Source organism: Vanacampus margaritifer, chromosome 1, assembly GCF_051991255.1.
Source record: "Vanacampus margaritifer isolate UIUO_Vmar chromosome 1, RoL_Vmar_1.0, whole genome shotgun sequence".
Classification (NCBI taxonomy): Eukaryota; Metazoa; Chordata; class Actinopteri; order Syngnathiformes; family Syngnathidae; genus Vanacampus; species Vanacampus margaritifer.
The window spans coordinates 4,014,545-4,031,613 of NC_135432.1; the positions used below are offsets into that span (position 1 = coordinate 4,014,545).

General features: G+C 42.6%; 2 protein-coding genes across 2 annotated transcripts; one reads left to right on the top strand and one right to left on the bottom strand.

The window, feature by feature from the left end:
• The first annotated feature begins 243 nt into the window (after positions 1-243).
• LOC144054046 (galactose-specific lectin nattectin-like) lies at positions 244-1,666 on the top strand. The gene is made up of 7 exons (XM_077569096.1): positions 244-302; positions 456-518; positions 669-711; positions 796-881; positions 960-1,094; positions 1,175-1,289; positions 1,378-1,666. The coding sequence occupies exons 2-7, from the start codon at positions 456-458 to the stop codon at positions 1,443-1,445; spliced, it is 510 nt and encodes a 169-aa protein (XP_077425222.1). The 5' UTR covers positions 244-302; the 3' UTR covers positions 1,446-1,666.
• Positions 1,667-5,591: 3,925 nt separating this feature from the next.
• LOC144058278 (galactose-specific lectin nattectin-like) lies at positions 5,592-7,145 on the bottom strand. The gene is made up of 4 exons (XM_077576662.1): positions 7,020-7,145; positions 6,528-6,659; positions 5,746-5,848; positions 5,592-5,677 (listed from the first exon to the last, which is right to left on the bottom strand). Exons 1-4 carry the CDS (start codon positions 7,143-7,145, stop codon positions 5,592-5,594), a joined length of 447 nt encoding a protein of 148 aa, XP_077432788.1.
• Between the last annotated feature and the right edge of the window lie 9,924 nt (positions 7,146-17,069).

Sequence of the window (17,069 nt, forward strand, 5' to 3'; positions counted from 1 at the left end):
ATTTTTTGATGGTATACGCCAATGAGCATGTGATCAATCAAATCCAAGTCCAACAGCATATCCACACCAAAAAAAAAAGGAGGGGGGGGGAGGTAAATGAAGGGAACCAATGGTCTACGCTAAATTAGTCACACCTTTTTTCACTCCTTTTTTTAAGTCCCATTGTTCCCAAAAGGGTAGTCGAGAACCCGTCTGATGCGTCACGTGACATGAGTGACACGTAAAAAAATTCCAGAGCTGACATATAAAAGCAACGCTCGTCGTCATCTTCCACACATCCTCTCCGCATCACGACTGCAAAGGTAACGTGACACAACTTTCCAGCCTACCTTTTCCACACTCCCTTTCGTGCCATGAAAGCCTAAACCTGTGACTTTAGTATTCAACGTACAAATCCAAACTGATGTGATGTAAATCAATGTGAAGTTTGTTTGTTTTTCCCTGTCATTGCGCAGATGGCATTTGCTCTTCGCTCATTGCTTCTCCTGTGCGGGATCAGTGGACTGTTGACTGGAGTCGTAAGTGCAAATAATATTTACAATATTACAAGCAAGAAACACCCAAGAATTTGCCAAGACTGCCTGCTTACACATATAGTGACTTCAGTAGGTGACATCCATCATGGGTGATTATTTTCTAACAGTGAACATGTTTTTTTTTCTTTGCAGTGGTCTGCGGCCAATTCAGCCAAAGGTGACAAGTCAGTCAAAGGTGACTTTAACACTTGACTTATATATAAAATATTTGACACTTGTTTGCAGTTATGTAATGTGTGTAAAATTCACTGTTTTTCAGTTCCTTCCTGTCCAAACGGATGGACTCGGTTGGATGACCGCTGTTTCTATGTCGTGAACCAGTCAAGAGACTTTGATGATGCAGAAGTAACAAGATAGATGCATTCATAAACGGCCTCAACATATTTCATGTCAACCCTGACCAAATTTATTTCCACTGTTTAGCTGACCTGCGTAGCAATCGGAGGGAATCTGGCCTCCATTCTAAGTACAGTTGAACATGCGGTAGTTCTCGCACTGGTTGACTATGGGACGACACCAACTCAAGCTTCCTGGATTGGATACAATGACATAGCGGCTGTAAGGCTTGAGCTAATACAAACATGAAAATCCAAGCAGTTGTTATCAAGACGTGTGACACATTCAAATGTGACTTCCAGGATACAGTCTTTGTGTGGACCGATGGATCAACTCCTGGTTTCGAGGTCTTTGAAGGTGGTGCTGCCCCTGTCAATGATGCTGAGGACTGTGTCGTAACAAATACCGGAACAGATAGTATGATTGGCTTTTGATTTCTATCAGGGAGGAGTACATATGTTGATGTTGATGTCTAAATCTTTTTACTTGTGTGTTTTTTTCCCAGCTCTCTTCTGGGATGACGAGGACTGCACAACGGAGATTCCATTTGTTTGTGTCACTGGACTGCACTAAGACGTAACTGCCAACGTCACATATTCTCCAACAGCATCTTTCCTGTGGTCTTGATGTCTCCTCTGGGACACTACATGACATAAGCGGTGTCTTTCTGTTTCTGGATATGCTCTAAAATGTCCTTTTCCACTTCTCCTGTGTGGTTGATTGCCAAAAAGCTAAACCAAATTTTGAAACTTCAAAGCTTTTCTCTTTAATAAATGAAGGAATCTGTCTCTGCATCCACGTACGTGTGTGTGTTGCTCGTGTGCGGACGTGCCGTTTGCTCCTTCTGGCTTACAGATTGTCAGAGCAAGTTTGGCGTATTCACATGCTACATGCTAAGATAGAAAAGCGGATGTTGACTGATTGGTCCTCAGACACTGTAAGAATGGAAGGGCAAGCGTCAACCATCTCTTCATATAGATCAAAGTTTGCCACCAAAATTGGTACAAAATGTAACAGCAGATAAAATCTTTACTAGATTATACAGTGAATAACACTACCTGGAAATATATATATGAATGACGATTCTGAATTTTTTTCACATTGTTTAACCATTTAGCAGTATCTAGCATTTGTCATTGATTTATAGCGCATTTCATACACAACATAACTCAAAATGCTTCTCATACTGTCATTAAAAGTACAACATTCAAAAGCAGTTATAGAGTTAAAGAGGTGTAAAAGCAAGCAAGTAAATAAAAATAGCTTACTAAAAGAGCATACAATACAAGAACCACATTTTCAGAAACATGATTTTAAAAGGCAAAGCAAGTTTATTTGTGTAGCACAGTTCATAGACAAGGCAAATTAATGTGCTTTACACAAGGTACGACAACACCTATAAGCGTCGACAAACACAGCAGTTAACATTCAGAAGCAAAGAAGAGAAAACAAAAGTAGGTTACAAAAATTTACAAAAAGAACATACATTGACAATGGTAAAACATTAGACAGCAAACTTTAAAAACATTTAGCGAAAGGAGTTTTAAAGAATTTAAAGAAAGAAAAAATATGATTAAAAACTGTTTAAAAGACCTTAATCAAAGGTATGTTTTTAATCTGGATTTAAAAGCAATTACACTCGGGGCTGGCTTCACTTCTGTTGGCAGTTTATTTATTTGTGTGCAGCACAACAGCTAAATGCAGCTTCACCATGTCTATTTCGAAGTCTGGGTTCCACGAGTTAGACCCTGAAAATAAATGGTACCATATACCAGCAAATCAGGAGGCTGCACAATTCACAGGTACAGAGAAAAAAAGTTTGGTTTTGGGACAGGGGGGGGGGGGGGGTGGGGCTAATTTTACAATATTCACCTGTGCCTTTTAAACAAAAGTCACTGACTTGTTATGAATTGCACAAAGCACATTCATGCAGCTTTTGTGGCTCGGCAATCTCCAATAACTACTGTAGATGTGAGAAATTTGAGAGATTTTCAGGTCCATTTCATTTTGTGTCAATAACTTACATATTACAACAGACACATGATGGGACAGCACTTTTTGTTTTGTTCATGCAAAATGCTTAGTGCTGGTTAGAAGTACTAGGCTGAAAAAATATTTTGCAGAGGATACATCACTGAAAAAAAGGTTGAGAACCACTGCCCTACATGATCCTAATTTTGCTAGTTTAGGGCTAAATTGCTAACATTAGGATAACTATGGCGTTAAATTAGGGTCAAAAGTTTTGAAAATTGTTGTATTGATCTTGAATTTCACAAAATGTACAGAGGTACAAACAAATATATAAATTTCTCGGGTCAATATTCATTTTGATTTACTTGGGTATTTCCTTTGAATAAAATATTTATTTTCACTTTTTGCTTCCATATATATTTTAATATTTGAGGTCTTATTTTTTTCAGTTGCATGTTTTTTTTTCAGATTCAGATGTTATATTTTAGAGTTTCAAAACTAATTTTGTCACTTTCAAAACTTATTTTTTCACTTTCAAATCTTATGTCACTTTCAGATCTTTTTTTTCATTTTCAAATATTTATATATATATATATATATATATATATATATATTTATTTATTTATTTTCGAGGGGGGGATCAGTTTCAGACTTTAGACCCGAATGTTAAGTAGGGGCGTGGTGTCAACTGAGCGGGGCGTGGAAGTCTGGGTTTCCCTCCTAAATCTGCTGCCCCCGCGGCCCGACCCCAGATAAGCGGTAGTATATGGATGGATGGATGGATGGATAAATTAAAAAAAATGTCTGTGGTCAGTTTTAGCCAAAGAAAGTTGTGAACCGCTGGGTTATAGTATCGAGCTCAAGTTTTTGCCATTATTGTACATTGTCTTTGTTAAATTCTGTTTGGAAGAATGTGGACCATAATTTAACATGGAGCGTAGGCTACTATTGGAAAGAAAATGTTTGACTTGACCTCCCCTTGAATTATTTTTTGCTCTTTACAGACAAATACAACTGTGTACAAAATGTCTATTTTTCGCCGTTCATTTGTCCCTGTCTTGTCTCGAAACTGCATTGTATATATTGAAAAAAAGCTTAATACCCATAAAATCCAGAATACTATTGTGCGACAATTGTTTTGATATTTTCAGAGTTTGAAGTGGACTTGATTGGAAATGTGCATGTGTATTTTGGTGGCATTTTTGTCATAAAGCGACAATTTAACTCTTGTACATAAATTTGCATAGCTGAAGGATATGCGGTATGTAAGGATGTGCTATAAAGGTACAGGTACAAGGATGGAATAAATATGTGGCAGTTTATTATGCTGAAGCAAAGATTGCCGTTAAGGCTTGGTGGGTCCTGGTCCTAAAAAAGAAGAAGAAAATAAATCAATCTAAACTTTCCCTACATGTACTGGAAGAGAAACTGTATAAAATGAAGAGATGAGTCTTTTGTGAACAAATATAAAACAAATATTCAAATTCAGGTTCTAAATGTAGGTCACCGTGAATATTCTGAGGTAGGCGTGTAGCGGTCAAGGACAGGTGATTGTCATGTTTGAATTTGACAATTTATCCAGATTTCTATACAACGTTGTCCTAAAGTCCTCCTTATGGATATCTGACGAATGCCCAACTGTAGGTGGTGGTAGATGATGTTTTCTCTTCTCATTGAGTCCCAACACTCAATTCTATACCTTTCCTTTAAGCTTGTGAAAATATTGAGGCCACATTCATATGGTAAAATGGCTTCAACAAAATAACCACCCTCCCCAATCAGTTCAACATTTGCACATTCCATCTTAATGTGGACGGAGAACAGATTCCAAACAATGAAAAATGCTTCACTTTTAATATCAAATATGGGTTATTAATCTAATTAAAAAGATGTTTATTGTTACTTTTGCAGCTGTGATGCTTGATAGTGGGATGACATTAAGCCATATTTTGAGTATCATTCAATTTACGGTGTTCTGGCATTAGGAGAATCCAAAAGTTAAAGATGAGACAATGCTGTTGCTCCTTTAGACGCGAGGATGTTTTTGCATTCTTCATTAGTTAATTGAATGCTACAGCAGAGGCTGTCAGCCATTCCCTTAGTTTAGTTCCGCTAGAGGCTTCTATCGGTTTCTGTCAATCAGTTGTCAAGTGCTAATTATAGGTGATTATCTTTGGGGCTCTTATGCAGTGTTTCTCGACCTTCCTATGGCAGGGTGCATATCTGACATTCACAGAAAGGTATACATACATTGAATTGTCTCATGTACATTTACTCACATATTTACTTGTGAAATTTGTGATTGCTTATTTGAACACAAAGCTAAAATATTTTCCAGAATTGATAAAATAACACAGTTCTAAAATGCTTCATATAGTGGGTTTTGCTGGGATGTGTTTTTTAAAGTTGAATGGAGCTGTTCTAACTGATTGCTGACTCACAGCCACCTCTTTCAAAAAAAAAAAGACTCAAATTGTTTGAGAAATCAAGACACAAACGCATTTTTTTTGATTTTGAGAGATTACTTCATTTACCAGAGGGATTTCCTTTGAGGTTACAAATGTGTCAAAAAGAAGAGTTGATCATAAATTCAGGTATGCAAAAAACATCTTAAAAATTCTGAAGGCAGCTGGTATAGGCTCCGTCACCCCGCGACCCTTGTGAGGAATGAGCGGTTGAGAAAATGGATGGATAGTCTCATTGAATCATCGTGATTAGGGAAATACATGTAATAATAGAAGAATGTGATTAGTGATGGTCATGGATCAGGGGCACATCTCTGATGCAAACATATGAGAGGTCGTCTGCGCAGGACCCATCCTCCCAAAATCCATCTGTGAGAAATAAATGTTTCAGTATGACAACATTATATTCTGGACAAACATTTCCTGATTGCACCCACCGCTTTCATCAATGTGTACGCAGGGCCCAGTTTCGTCGGGCTCTGTTGCATCAAAGTGAGTGAAATCCTGATCTGAGCCATCGGTCCAAATGAAGTCGTCATCCTGGAACACAAAGTCACATTTTAATAATTTCAATTAAAGTTAATGAAAACTAACGGGAAAAAAACATTGAACGAACATTTTCGGATATGAAATACAGTAAAATAAGTGTTTTGTTTTGGTTTAAACAAAAACTGAGACTACATTTGACATTTTAAAAAACAACTAAAACTACAGCTATATCAAAAATGTACTTCATTTTCGTCTTTGGCAATTAATTTCAAACATAAGCTTTCTGAGTTTATTTTAAAGGCTAAGTCAAGTCCACTTTAAATGTACAGTATTACGGTCAGGGATGTTCGATACCATTTTTTTCCCAGACCAATACAAACACGGGTACTCAACTCTTGAGTTGTCGTCCATACCACTATTACTTTTAATATATATAATACTCCCCACCCCACCCCCAAAAAATGACAGATAACATTAAAGAAAGACCTACTGTTTGTATCCTAATCCTAATATAGCATTGTTCCTTAAAATTTCATTCAATTAATGGCAATTTTCTATTCTTGAAATTTCTAGTTCATGATCATGAAATGGCTACAAAAGGTCAGCCACTTTGCAATCGTTCTTCACTTGAACCAGGTTTCCACACACTCTAAAAGCATTTCAAGGTAAATAATAATTGAACGCAGGTGACTTGATTCAATCCCAACTTTTCTTTTAGCCAATGTTTCACCTCGATTGCATCATGAAGTCCAATCCAGACTTCGTCGTTGTTACCATGCTCCCGAATCAATTCATGAACAAAAGCATTTTCCAGGGCGCTGTGGATGGACACCAGATTCCCACCAAGAATGTTGCAGACGCTCTAATGGGAGAAAGAGAGTTCACAACTGGAACTCATCAGACAGTTAATAATACATCTTGATTCTGGAGCAAAGTGTTTGTTTGTTTTTTGATGGATCGTTGCCAGGCTTGGGGAATCCAGGTCCGGAAAGGAAAAACCCTGCCGCATATTGGCTTTAACCACGGGTGCGTCTACTCAACTGGCAGGTAAACGAGCTCGTCTACACCTGTTGAGTAAGAAGCACCTGTGGCAAAAGCCAATCTATGGCAGGGCTTTTTCTTTTTGGATCTGCATTCCCCAACCTTGACCGCTGCTTGCATTCACAATCAACTGCTTTATGACTACAGTACGTCACAGCTACTGTGTGAAAATCCTCCCTACCTCTGCATCCGCAAAGGTTCTCTCCTCATGTTCGTAGATGTAACAGTGGCAGTCCAACTGAGTCCAGCCTTTAGGACAGCTATTGTGAACTACAAAAATGATTGATTCAGGAACAAAATGAGACATGTCGATTGAACTTGGTAGGTGTCAAAACAAAATAATTTTTCATTTGGAAAACATATAAATGAAAGACACCCTCCAACCTTTCTCATTGGCAGGCTTAGACCACTGCGAAGAAGAAGAAAAGGACGATTTTTTAAAACTAGATTGCAGAGAATTGACACAAATGTAGACAACAATAAATCAAACACAATGCTAGGTGAAATTTGGACGTACGGTTCCAGTCAACAGTCCAGCGATCCCGCAAAGGAGAAACAACGAGCGAAGAGCAAACGTCATCTGCAAATTGACAGAAAATGACATTTTTTAAGAAACCCTTAATAGCTAGCAGCATTGCATTGCGCTACAGCGAAACAAAGATGCTGTAAATGTTGAGAAAGGCAATACATCTTGATGGTCAATTTGTGCAGTTACCTTTGTAGTTGTGTGTGAGTCACTAGATACTGAGGAGCACAACGTGTCGTAGCCCTCTTATATGCTGCCTTGGAATGCTCTACACTTGAACTGAGAAACTTGAAACTGTCTGGCATGAAGAGAATGCACTTTTTCCAGATAAGGAAATTTTGCAATGATTGCTGAATTTGCTGTGAACAGTATAGAAGACCTATACCAGTTGATGACATCAGTGGAGCATGTCAGCCACTCCTTAGTTTAGGTCTTCTTGAGGCCTCTATAGTCTCGCTTCAAAATGTTGCCATGTGCTACTTCTAATTATCTTTGGGGGAAGGGAGGGGCTCATTGCAACATACTTCGCGAATAAAGTATTTTATTTTGAAGAATTATTTTTAATTAATTAATTAACTCATTCACTGCCATTGACGGCTATAGACGTCAAAGATTCATTTGAACTATTTCTATTAGTTTAACTTTCTTCCCCCCACTTTGTTGTTTGTTTTTGTTGTTGCGTTGAGTATGAAAACATAGAATTTTTTTACTGTACATTTAGAACAGGTATAAATTTTGTGATTAATTGTGAGTTAACTACTGAAGTCATGCGATTAATTACGATTAAAAATTGTAATTGCGTTACGCCCCTAATTTTTAATAATATTCTCTTTTTTCTTTTTTTTTATCACGTCAGGTGATTGCATTTTTTAATTGTAATTGACTTCACTAGTTAACTCACGATTAATCACAAATTTTATATCTGTTCTAAATGTACAATTAAAACGTTCACACTTTTGTTAACAAAAGTGGAAAAATTATTATACTAGTAGAAATGGTTAAATTGAATTTTTTGACGTCTTAAGCCGTCAATGGCAGTGAATGAGTTAAGTAAGTAAGTATTTGCTTTGAGGATGCTGATCGAGAAGTACAGAGACGGTCAGAAGGAGCTGCATTGTGTCTTTGTAGATCTGGAGAAAGCTTTTGACATGGTGCCCAGAGAGGAACTGTGGTTTTGTATGAGGACGTCTGGAGTGGCAGAGAAGTATGTTCAAGTGGTGCAGGACATGTATGAGGACTGTAAAACAGTGGTGAGGTGTGCTGTAGGTACGATACGATATACTTTTATTTATATACGATATATTTTTTATTTTTTTATTTACTCCGTCCGGCTGCAGTTTACAGTAAAGAGAAAGCAACAGAATAGAAAGAGATCAAATTAAAATTAAATAGGAAGTGCAGCAATAAATAGAAGACTTCTCAGAAGTCTTCACAGAAATATACATGTGTAGAGAAGTACATACATGACGACTGCACATACCCATATACACACACACATTCCGATATATATATATACATGAGTATGTACAGCACGGCTGCATATTTTCCACACACACAACATTCCACCATATATCGTATTGTACTGAGTTAATATCGGTTGTTAAGCAGTTTGATGGATGTCGGCAGGAATGAGTTCTTGTAGCGGTTCAGCCTGGTTCTGGGGGCCCTGAATCTCCTGCCGGAAAGGCAGTAGCTGTGACTGATGATGCAGAATGTGAGTCGGGTCAGTAACAATTTTCTGTGCCAGTCCGGTGACGGACCGCTCATAAAGCATCTGTAGGGAAGGATGCTTCCTGACCCCCATGATCTTCCTGGCAGTCCGCACCAGACCGGCAATCTGTGACCTTGACTGCACAGTCAGGTTGCCGTTCAAAGTGGAGGTGGGACTACATCAGGGATCAGCTCTGAGCCACTTCTCAATTGCTATGGTAATGGGCATGATGACAGATGAGGTTCGACAGGAATCTCCATGGACTACGATGTTTGCAGATGACATTGTGATCTGTAGTGAGAGCAGGGAACAGGTGGAGGAGAAGCTACAGGCGTGGAAGTTTGCCCTGGAAAGGAGGGCAATGAAGGTTAGCCGTAGCAAGGCGGAGTATCTGTGTGTGAATGGGAGGGACCCAAGTGGAAGAGTGAGGTTACAGAGAGAAGAGACCAAGAAGGTGGAGGAGTTGACATATTTAGGGTCAACAGTCCAAAGCAATGGAGAGTGTGGAAAAGAAGTGAAGAGAAGTGTGTGCAGGCAGGCTGGAACGGGTGGAGAAAAGTGTCACAGAAGAGTTTCAGCTAAAATGAAAGGAAAGGTTTATAAAACTGTGGTGAGACCAGCGATGTTGTTTGGTCTGCACACAGTGCCACTGAGGAAAAGACGGGAGGCAGAGCTGGAGGTGGCAGAGATGAAGATGCGGAGGTTCTCTTTGGGAGTGACCAGGATGGACGGAATCAGGAACGAGTACTGTACATCAGACGGACAGCACATGTTAGAGGCTTTGGAGATAAAGTCAGAGAGGCCAGACTGAGATGGTTTGGACATGTCCAGAGGAGAGATAGTGAGTTTATTGGCAGAAGGATGCTGAATTTCCAAATGCCAGGCAGGAGGTCTAGAGGAAGACCAAAGAGGAGGTTTATGGATGTAGTTAAAGAGGACATGAAGGTAGTTGGTGTGAGAGCAGAGGATGCAGAGGACAGGGTTAGAGGGAGACAACTGATTGGCTGTGGTGACCCCTGAAGGGAAAAGCCCAAAGGAAAAGAAGAAGACTGCTCAAAACCCACCCATTCAAAGTTTGCCATCATATGTAGGCTACCTGTAATTTGGTGTATCCTATTCTTCTGTTCTTCTGAATACTGTAAAGTAGGGGTGGGTGATATGGCCTAAAAATGATATCACAATATTTCAAATAAATTTGCGGTGACGATATTTTTGACAATATTGGTAATAATTACTAAACAATAAGTTTGTGATTGGTGCTTTAGAATAATATAACTTTTATTGCAGCGCAATATTTAAGCCACCTTTTTTCCACAAAAAATAGGCCAGGTAGTGTTTACTCTGCAAAGTCTAATTGTAACATAAGTGCTTAAAGCACATAAAACACATTTATGTAGCAAATACAAAGAAAACACAAACCTTCAGAAATCAGTGGCAAATTTTATGAGTCAAGAAGGTCCATTATTTTCTGTGTGGTTGATCCTCGTGTTGTACAGGCAAAAAAAAAAAAAAAAAAAGATACGGTAGCAGCCAGTCTGTGGCATCATGCTCTGCACATTTCAGGCAAGCGTATTGTTGAAAAATGTTTTCCCCTGCTATTGTTTACCCACCAAGCATTTTTCGGTCTAAAAGATGTCTAATAGACGTCTAAATGGAACTTAGACATCTAGGCTAAAAACGGTGTCTAAAATGGTCTAAAAATTAAAGCTTAGACGTGTAATAGACGTCTAGACCCCTTGTCTATTTTTAGATGTTTAAATAACCGCTAATAGACGTCTATTTATAGACGTATAAATTTAGACGTTTGCTAAACGTTCGCTTTTATACTAAATTTAAACTCCATTAGACGTCGTATAGATGTCTGTTAAACATATATTATTCACAACAAACCACTATTAAATGAAATTAAAGTTGTCAAAATTTAATGTTAAATCAGGTTGTCTAAAAAAAAGAGACCAAATTTAACCTGTGATACTTACCTTGAAGTAATTCCAGGATGACAATTCACATCACGTGTTTTTGGAACTTTTCATTGGATTTCAGTAACACTAACGTCATGCTTATTTTACCACTGGATATATATACATCTCTTGATGTTAACATTAACCAAACTATCCTACTTAAATCTAGCAGCAGCGGCTCTACTCCGAGTCCCTCCCGGATGACCGAGCTTCTCACTCTATCTCTAAGGGAGAGCCCGGACACCCTGCGGAGGAAACTCATTCCGGCCGCTTGTATCCGGGATCTTGTTCTTTCGGTCACGACCCACAGCTCGGGACCATAGATGAGGATAGGAACGTAGATTGACCGGTAAATCGAAAGTTTCGCCTTTCGAGGCAGCTTCTTCACCACCACAACGGACCGACACAGAGGCCACATCACTGCAGACGAGTGGCTGTTTGTAAGTCGAGTTATACTACTTTTTTTCTTATTAAAAAACAACAACTAAATAAAAATGATATGCCCGAGATTGGCTGATCTACCAGCTCAGGGTGTACCCCGCCTACTGCCCGGCGACCCTTCTGAAGAGTGAGCCAATGTCATACCTGTCAACTTGTACGTTTTATACGTATTTTATACGTTTTTTTACCATTTCAAATCATGTACGCCGTACACCGACTTTTGTACGGGGAAAAAAAATGCGCTGACATGCGCATGCGTAGATATACATAGAGTAAATATCGTGGAAGCAAGCATGGAGGAGCCACCTAGTAAGAAACGAAGAACTCAAGGATCGGGTTGACACCAGAAAGAATGGGAGTTTCACTGCATGCCAGGGGACTAACGCTACAGGTGCTGTCCCCCCTGGCTGGGCGTGGGCGGGTCTGCCCCTCTGTTGGCTGCTGGGTGGCGGCTGCGTCTTGGTCGTTCCCTGGGTCTCGTGGTGGGTGCTGTGTTGCGGGGCTCTCCCTGGTGTCCGGGGCGGCGCCGCCCCGGCGCGGTCCGTCGCTCTGGGTCCGGCGACGCGGGTCGGGGCCTGTGGGCCGCCGGGGTGCCCCGTGGTTCCCTCTCCCCTCCCCCTTCCTCCCCCTTGCTTCCTCTCCCTCTTCACCTCTCCCCGCCCGTCCTCCGCCTCCCTGTCCCTTCTCCCTCGTCGCCCTTCCTCCTCCTCTCCCCCTCTCTCTGCGGCCCTGCTGCTGCCTCCTGCCCTTCCTGTCGTCTCCTTCCCCCGTCCCCTCCCCCTCCCCTGTCCGCCCTCCTCCCCCTCCCCTAGGCCGGGGGTTCCGTCCGTGGCCCGGGTCTCGGCGCTCCGGGGGCCGGGGGAGTGGGCGGGATTGGTGTTGTGCCCGCCCCGCTCCGGTGGGCCTCCGGGCACTTCGGGCGGGCCCCGGTATCCGGGGGGCAAGCCCCGCCGGGGTCCCGGTGGGGTGGGTGGGGCTTTTGGTGGGCGGGTGCGCCTCCCCCCCCCCGCCCAGTTGGGGGGGCCCAGCTGGTCGCTCCTCTTAACTCACTGCACTAGTTTTGCACAATACATTTTAGGGCACATAACACACTTTGGGGGGGAGTGGGGTGGGGTGGAGACACCGTCTCCGCCCTGCAGCTCCCCTCCAAATTTTAATGCACCACACAACTGGGGGGGGGGGGGGGGGCATCGGTTGGGGCGGCCGCGGTATGAAGCAGTGCTGCGGTCGCCTGTCCGTGTGCACCCCCCCCCCCCCCCCCCATTAATTTATTTTAATGCACCACATACGCTCATTGACATGCCTGGGGGGCGGATGGATCGGAGCAGGGGGGGATATCATTTCCCTCTGCTCCGGTTCACCTGCCCCCAATTTTAATGCACCACACACACACACTTATGTATATACACTGGGTGGGGTCACACACACGGTTTAGGGGTAGAGTTCGCCAGTCGGCGAGCTGGCGAACTTAGTAACAGGGTTAGTTTTTCACTTTGATCGTTGGGGTGACGACCGGGGCCTCTCCCCGCTGGGCCTGGGGTTCGGGGATGCCGCCCGTCCTCCGGTGCCCCCATCTCCCCTTCTGCCCCTGGTGTTCCGTCCCTCCGCGTGGTGGGGTGGGCGCGGGTGCCCTCTCCGCTCCGCTGCCCGGCCCCCTCTTCGGCGCGGATGCCTGGGTGCGGTGTGTCCCCGGGGTCTGGGGTCGGGGGCTGGGGGGCTGTCGGTTGGTGGGGGTGGGGGCGGGGGGCGGGGGCGGCTTGGTTGGTGGGGGGGTGGTGGTGGGGGTGCCGGGGTGGGGGGTGCTGGGGTGGGGAGGGTGTCTGGGGATTTGGGGACCTGGGGGCGGTTGGGGCTGGGTTGGGGTGGGTGGCGGGGGTGGGGGGCGGGGGGGGTCGCGGGGGGAGCGGGGGTTGTGGGCCGGTGGGGTGCCTGGTGGGCCTGCAGTGCCCCGTCCTGCTGCGTTGGGTTGGGGGCGCGGGCCGCGTTGGGGTGGGGGGCGCTCCTGCTCCGGGGTTTGCTCTCCGGCCGGTGGCCCCTGCGGGGCCCGGGGGTCGTCCTTTGGCGCGGCCGCGGCCTGGGGGGCCCTGAGGTGTTGCGCTTGCTCTGTCCTGGCGGGGGTCGACGGCTCCCCTCTTTGGTGGAGATTTTCATGCATGCTAGATCCACCACACCAGCATCTATCGAGACTCAGACACAATTTGTTTCTCCCTCAGGTCATTGATTCGGTGGAGGCTGGTGTCTGTGGATCTCACTCTGCTTCGTCTGTCCTTTCTACCTTTCCTCAGTTTCTCCTTTGGGCCCTTGAGGTTTCCCTGATTTGTTGGAGTTGGGATGTCTTTGGGGTTGGTGAAGGTTAGTGGCCCGGTGGGTGGTGTCTGGTCGGTGCTGGGCTTCGCTTTTCTTTCTTTTCTTTGGTCCCCCTTTGGGTCTCCTGGCGGCCCCACGACTCTGGCTGGATTTTGAAGTGTTCGGTTTAGGTGAACGGTATGGGAATTCTTATTTTATTTTTTTTTCGCACGCACGCACGCACGCACACACACACGCACGCACACACGCACAAACACACATACAAAAAAAAAAAAAAAAAAAAAGGGAGAACAATGATGATGACATTTCAAATGATCAATACTGAGATCTCCCCAAAAAAAAAAGAAAAAAAAAAAAAAAAAAAAAAAGAAAGAATGGGAGTTACTTCAAGGTGAATATGCTGGCTGGATTAAAGCATCGTTAAGAGGCACTCAATTCTCATTCTGTGTCCCTTGCAATAAAGACTTGAAAGTTGCTGCGAGTGGATTTTACGATCTGAAGAGCCACTTTAAAACTGCCGGACACGTGGAGAATGTGAAAAAAAACAATTCACATGTCCCATTAACCAAGCACTTCGTCTCTACCACAAATCCTGCAGCATCCCACAAAACGACAAATGCGGAAATTCTCTTCTGCCATTTTCTTGCTGAGCACAACATTGCTTTCACAGCTGCGGACCACTTCTCGGATTTGGTGAAAGTTATGTTTCCGGATTCACAGACAGCTAAGGTAATTTATTATTATTATTATTAGTATCATTCATATCTACAATGAATCAGCATTTATGGCACCGTGTCAAAAATTTAAATTTTATATTTTAATATTATATTTGTGCAGGAGTTTGCATGTCGGAGGACCAAGGCTACGATGATTGTTAAGGAGAGCCTTGCACGTGGCTACACCCAAGACGTCATTCAGTACTGCAGAGCTCACCCATTTACCCTCATGATTGATGAAAGCAATGATCGTACTACCAAAAAGCGACTTGTTGTGTTAGCTCACTTCTTTGATGGGGAGAACACAAATACCAGACTCCTCGATTTACCAGAGTTGGCATCAGGCACAGCAGCATCAATCTTTGCCGTTATTGACAACATTTTACAAGAAAATGACATTCCATGGAGTAAGGTTGTGGGATTTGCAAGCGACAATTGCAACACCATGGTTGGAAAGAAAAACTCTGTCTTGTCTAGGATAAAAGAAAAAAATGGGGCTGTTTTTAGTGTTGGATGCATTTGTCATCTTGGCAATCTGTGTGTCAAAGATGGACTGAAGACATTGCCAGTAAACATAGATGACTTGCTGGTGGATATATTTTATTTTTTTAAAAATAGTTCCAAACGAATTGAGGATTTTAAAGAGTTTCAGGACTTTACAAATTCCGAGCAAGAAAAAATCCTAAAGCATTGTCCGACACGATGGTTGTCTCTGCAAAAAGTGGTTGAAAGAACATTGTCTCAGTACGAAGCACTCAAAAGCTACTTCGCTAGCCATGCGGATGTTGAAAGGGCAGGTAAAGTGAAAAGCATCCATGATCGACTTCAAGACCCTGTTACTCTCCTCACACTCCACTTCCTCAGCTTCATCCTGCCTCAAATAAATCAATTCAATATTGTGTTCCAAACAGAGGCATGTATGATTGGAGATTTGCTACCAGAAATGGAAAGACTCTTAAAGAAACTCTTGGTGAAATTTGTGCAAATGGAACATGTCAAATCTGCTGATAGCCTGCTGGCAGTTGATTATACAAACAGATGCCTGCAGCATGAAGATAGCAGGCTTGCTGTTGGCTTGGGCACCAGGGCCCTCTTCCAAGACACCAATGAGGAGGATGAAATCAGGCAAAGCATCACACCAGCCATGCAAGCAACTTTTTTTTCCTCTGTTCGCTCCTTCTACGAGGCTGTTGTAACTAAAATGAAACAAAAATTTCCATTTGAGAATACAATACTGAGTGACTTGGTGGTGTTGGACCCAAGAAAGAGAGAGATGTTGGATTACACAAGTATTGTTAAGCTTGCAAACAGGTTTACACCAGACTTTGATCAGGAACAATTAAAAGATGAATGGGAAGACTATCAACTAATACCTGATGATCTTCTCCCTCAGAAAAGTCAGGATGGACAACCAATTCGTCCAGAGACATTTTGGCCTCATGTGTTCAAAATGAAAACTGGTTTGGGGCTGGATCGCTTTCCACTGATGAGAAAGATGTATCTAATTTTACTCAGCCTTCCTCACAGTAATGCTGATAGCGAGCGGGTTTTCAGCCATGTGAGGAAAATTCATACAGAGTACAGAAAGACAATGGGAACAGACACTCTTACTTCTTTATTACAGATGAAATTGAACTGTGACAACTGTTGCTCACAAGTGAGACCCTCATTAGAGCAGATAAAGTCTGCTAGATCATGCACATTGGCTTACAATAGGAAGCACTGAAGGCACAGTTTATTGCATTGTAAACTTTTTTAAATTGAATAAAAGACTTTGTATGCAAATTACCTTTGTTATTTCTATTACACTGTCTGGTTACCGCGAGTAAACATGCGTCGTACGGTGTTTGTAAGGTTTTTTTGGGGTTTGTAAGGGGAATCATAATCATTTATAAGGGCAGTTATCGGCAGAGGTTGACAGGTATGCAATGTTTGTAAGTTGGATGTTCACAGCTAGAGGACTACCACCTGTATGAGGATTCTGCCAGACGACAGTGATTAAACATTATGATCAGCGCATTCCTCAAGTTGCAACACACACACAAACACGCACGCATGTCATTTGCTTGGGTTGGGTTAATTTAACTTACTTCAAGAGGAGGTCAACAACAACAAAATTTTTATAATATATTCTATGCAGTCCACTGGTCTGAATATGGTATTCTGGTTAACACTGTTTGTGAAATATGAGTTAATCAGCAAAATCCGCCCATTTTTATCCATCTCAGGGGGCGGCCATTTTGTCACTTGCTGTCGACTGAAAATCATACCACAGTTGCTCAGAGCTCAGGTAACAACGAATCACGACTCACCAGTTGTCTGGAACTGAACCGTGACTGGTTGTTAGCTGAGCTAACTGTGATCATCTTCAGGTGGCAAAATGGCTGCCCCCTGAGATGGATGAAAACAGGTGGATTTTGCTGTATAACTAATATTCCACAAACACAATGTTAATCAGAATGCCGTGCTTAGATCAGTTGGAGCACACAAAATACATTATAGTAAAGAAAATGTTAGGGTTGACCTCTCCATTACATCTTTAGCACAAAACAAAACAAAATGTATAGCA

Bases quoted from the DNA above. Each gene is read 5' to 3' on its own strand.
- LOC144054046 (XM_077569096.1), top strand. From the start codon at position 456: ATGGCATTTGCTCTTCGCTCATTGCTTCTCCTGTGCGGGATCAGTGGA. The intron at 712-795 runs GTGACTTTAACA...ACTGTTTTTCAG, and splicing joins AGGTGACAAGTCAGTCAAAG to TTCCTTCCTGTCCAAACGGA. The intron at 882-959 runs GTAACAAGATAG...TCCACTGTTTAG, and splicing joins GAGACTTTGATGATGCAGAA to CTGACCTGCGTAGCAATCGG.
- LOC144058278 (XM_077576662.1), bottom strand. From the start codon at position 7,145: ATGTCTCATTTTGTTCCTGAATCAATCATTTTTGTAGTTCACAATAGC. The intron at 6,660-7,019 runs GTAGGGAGGATT...TTCTCCCATTAG, and splicing joins GAACCTTTGCGGATGCAGAG to AGCGTCTGCAACATTCTTGG. The intron at 5,678-5,745 runs GTGGGTGCAATC...TATTTCTCACAG, and splicing joins CGTACACATTGATGAAAGCG to ATGGATTTTGGGAGGATGGG.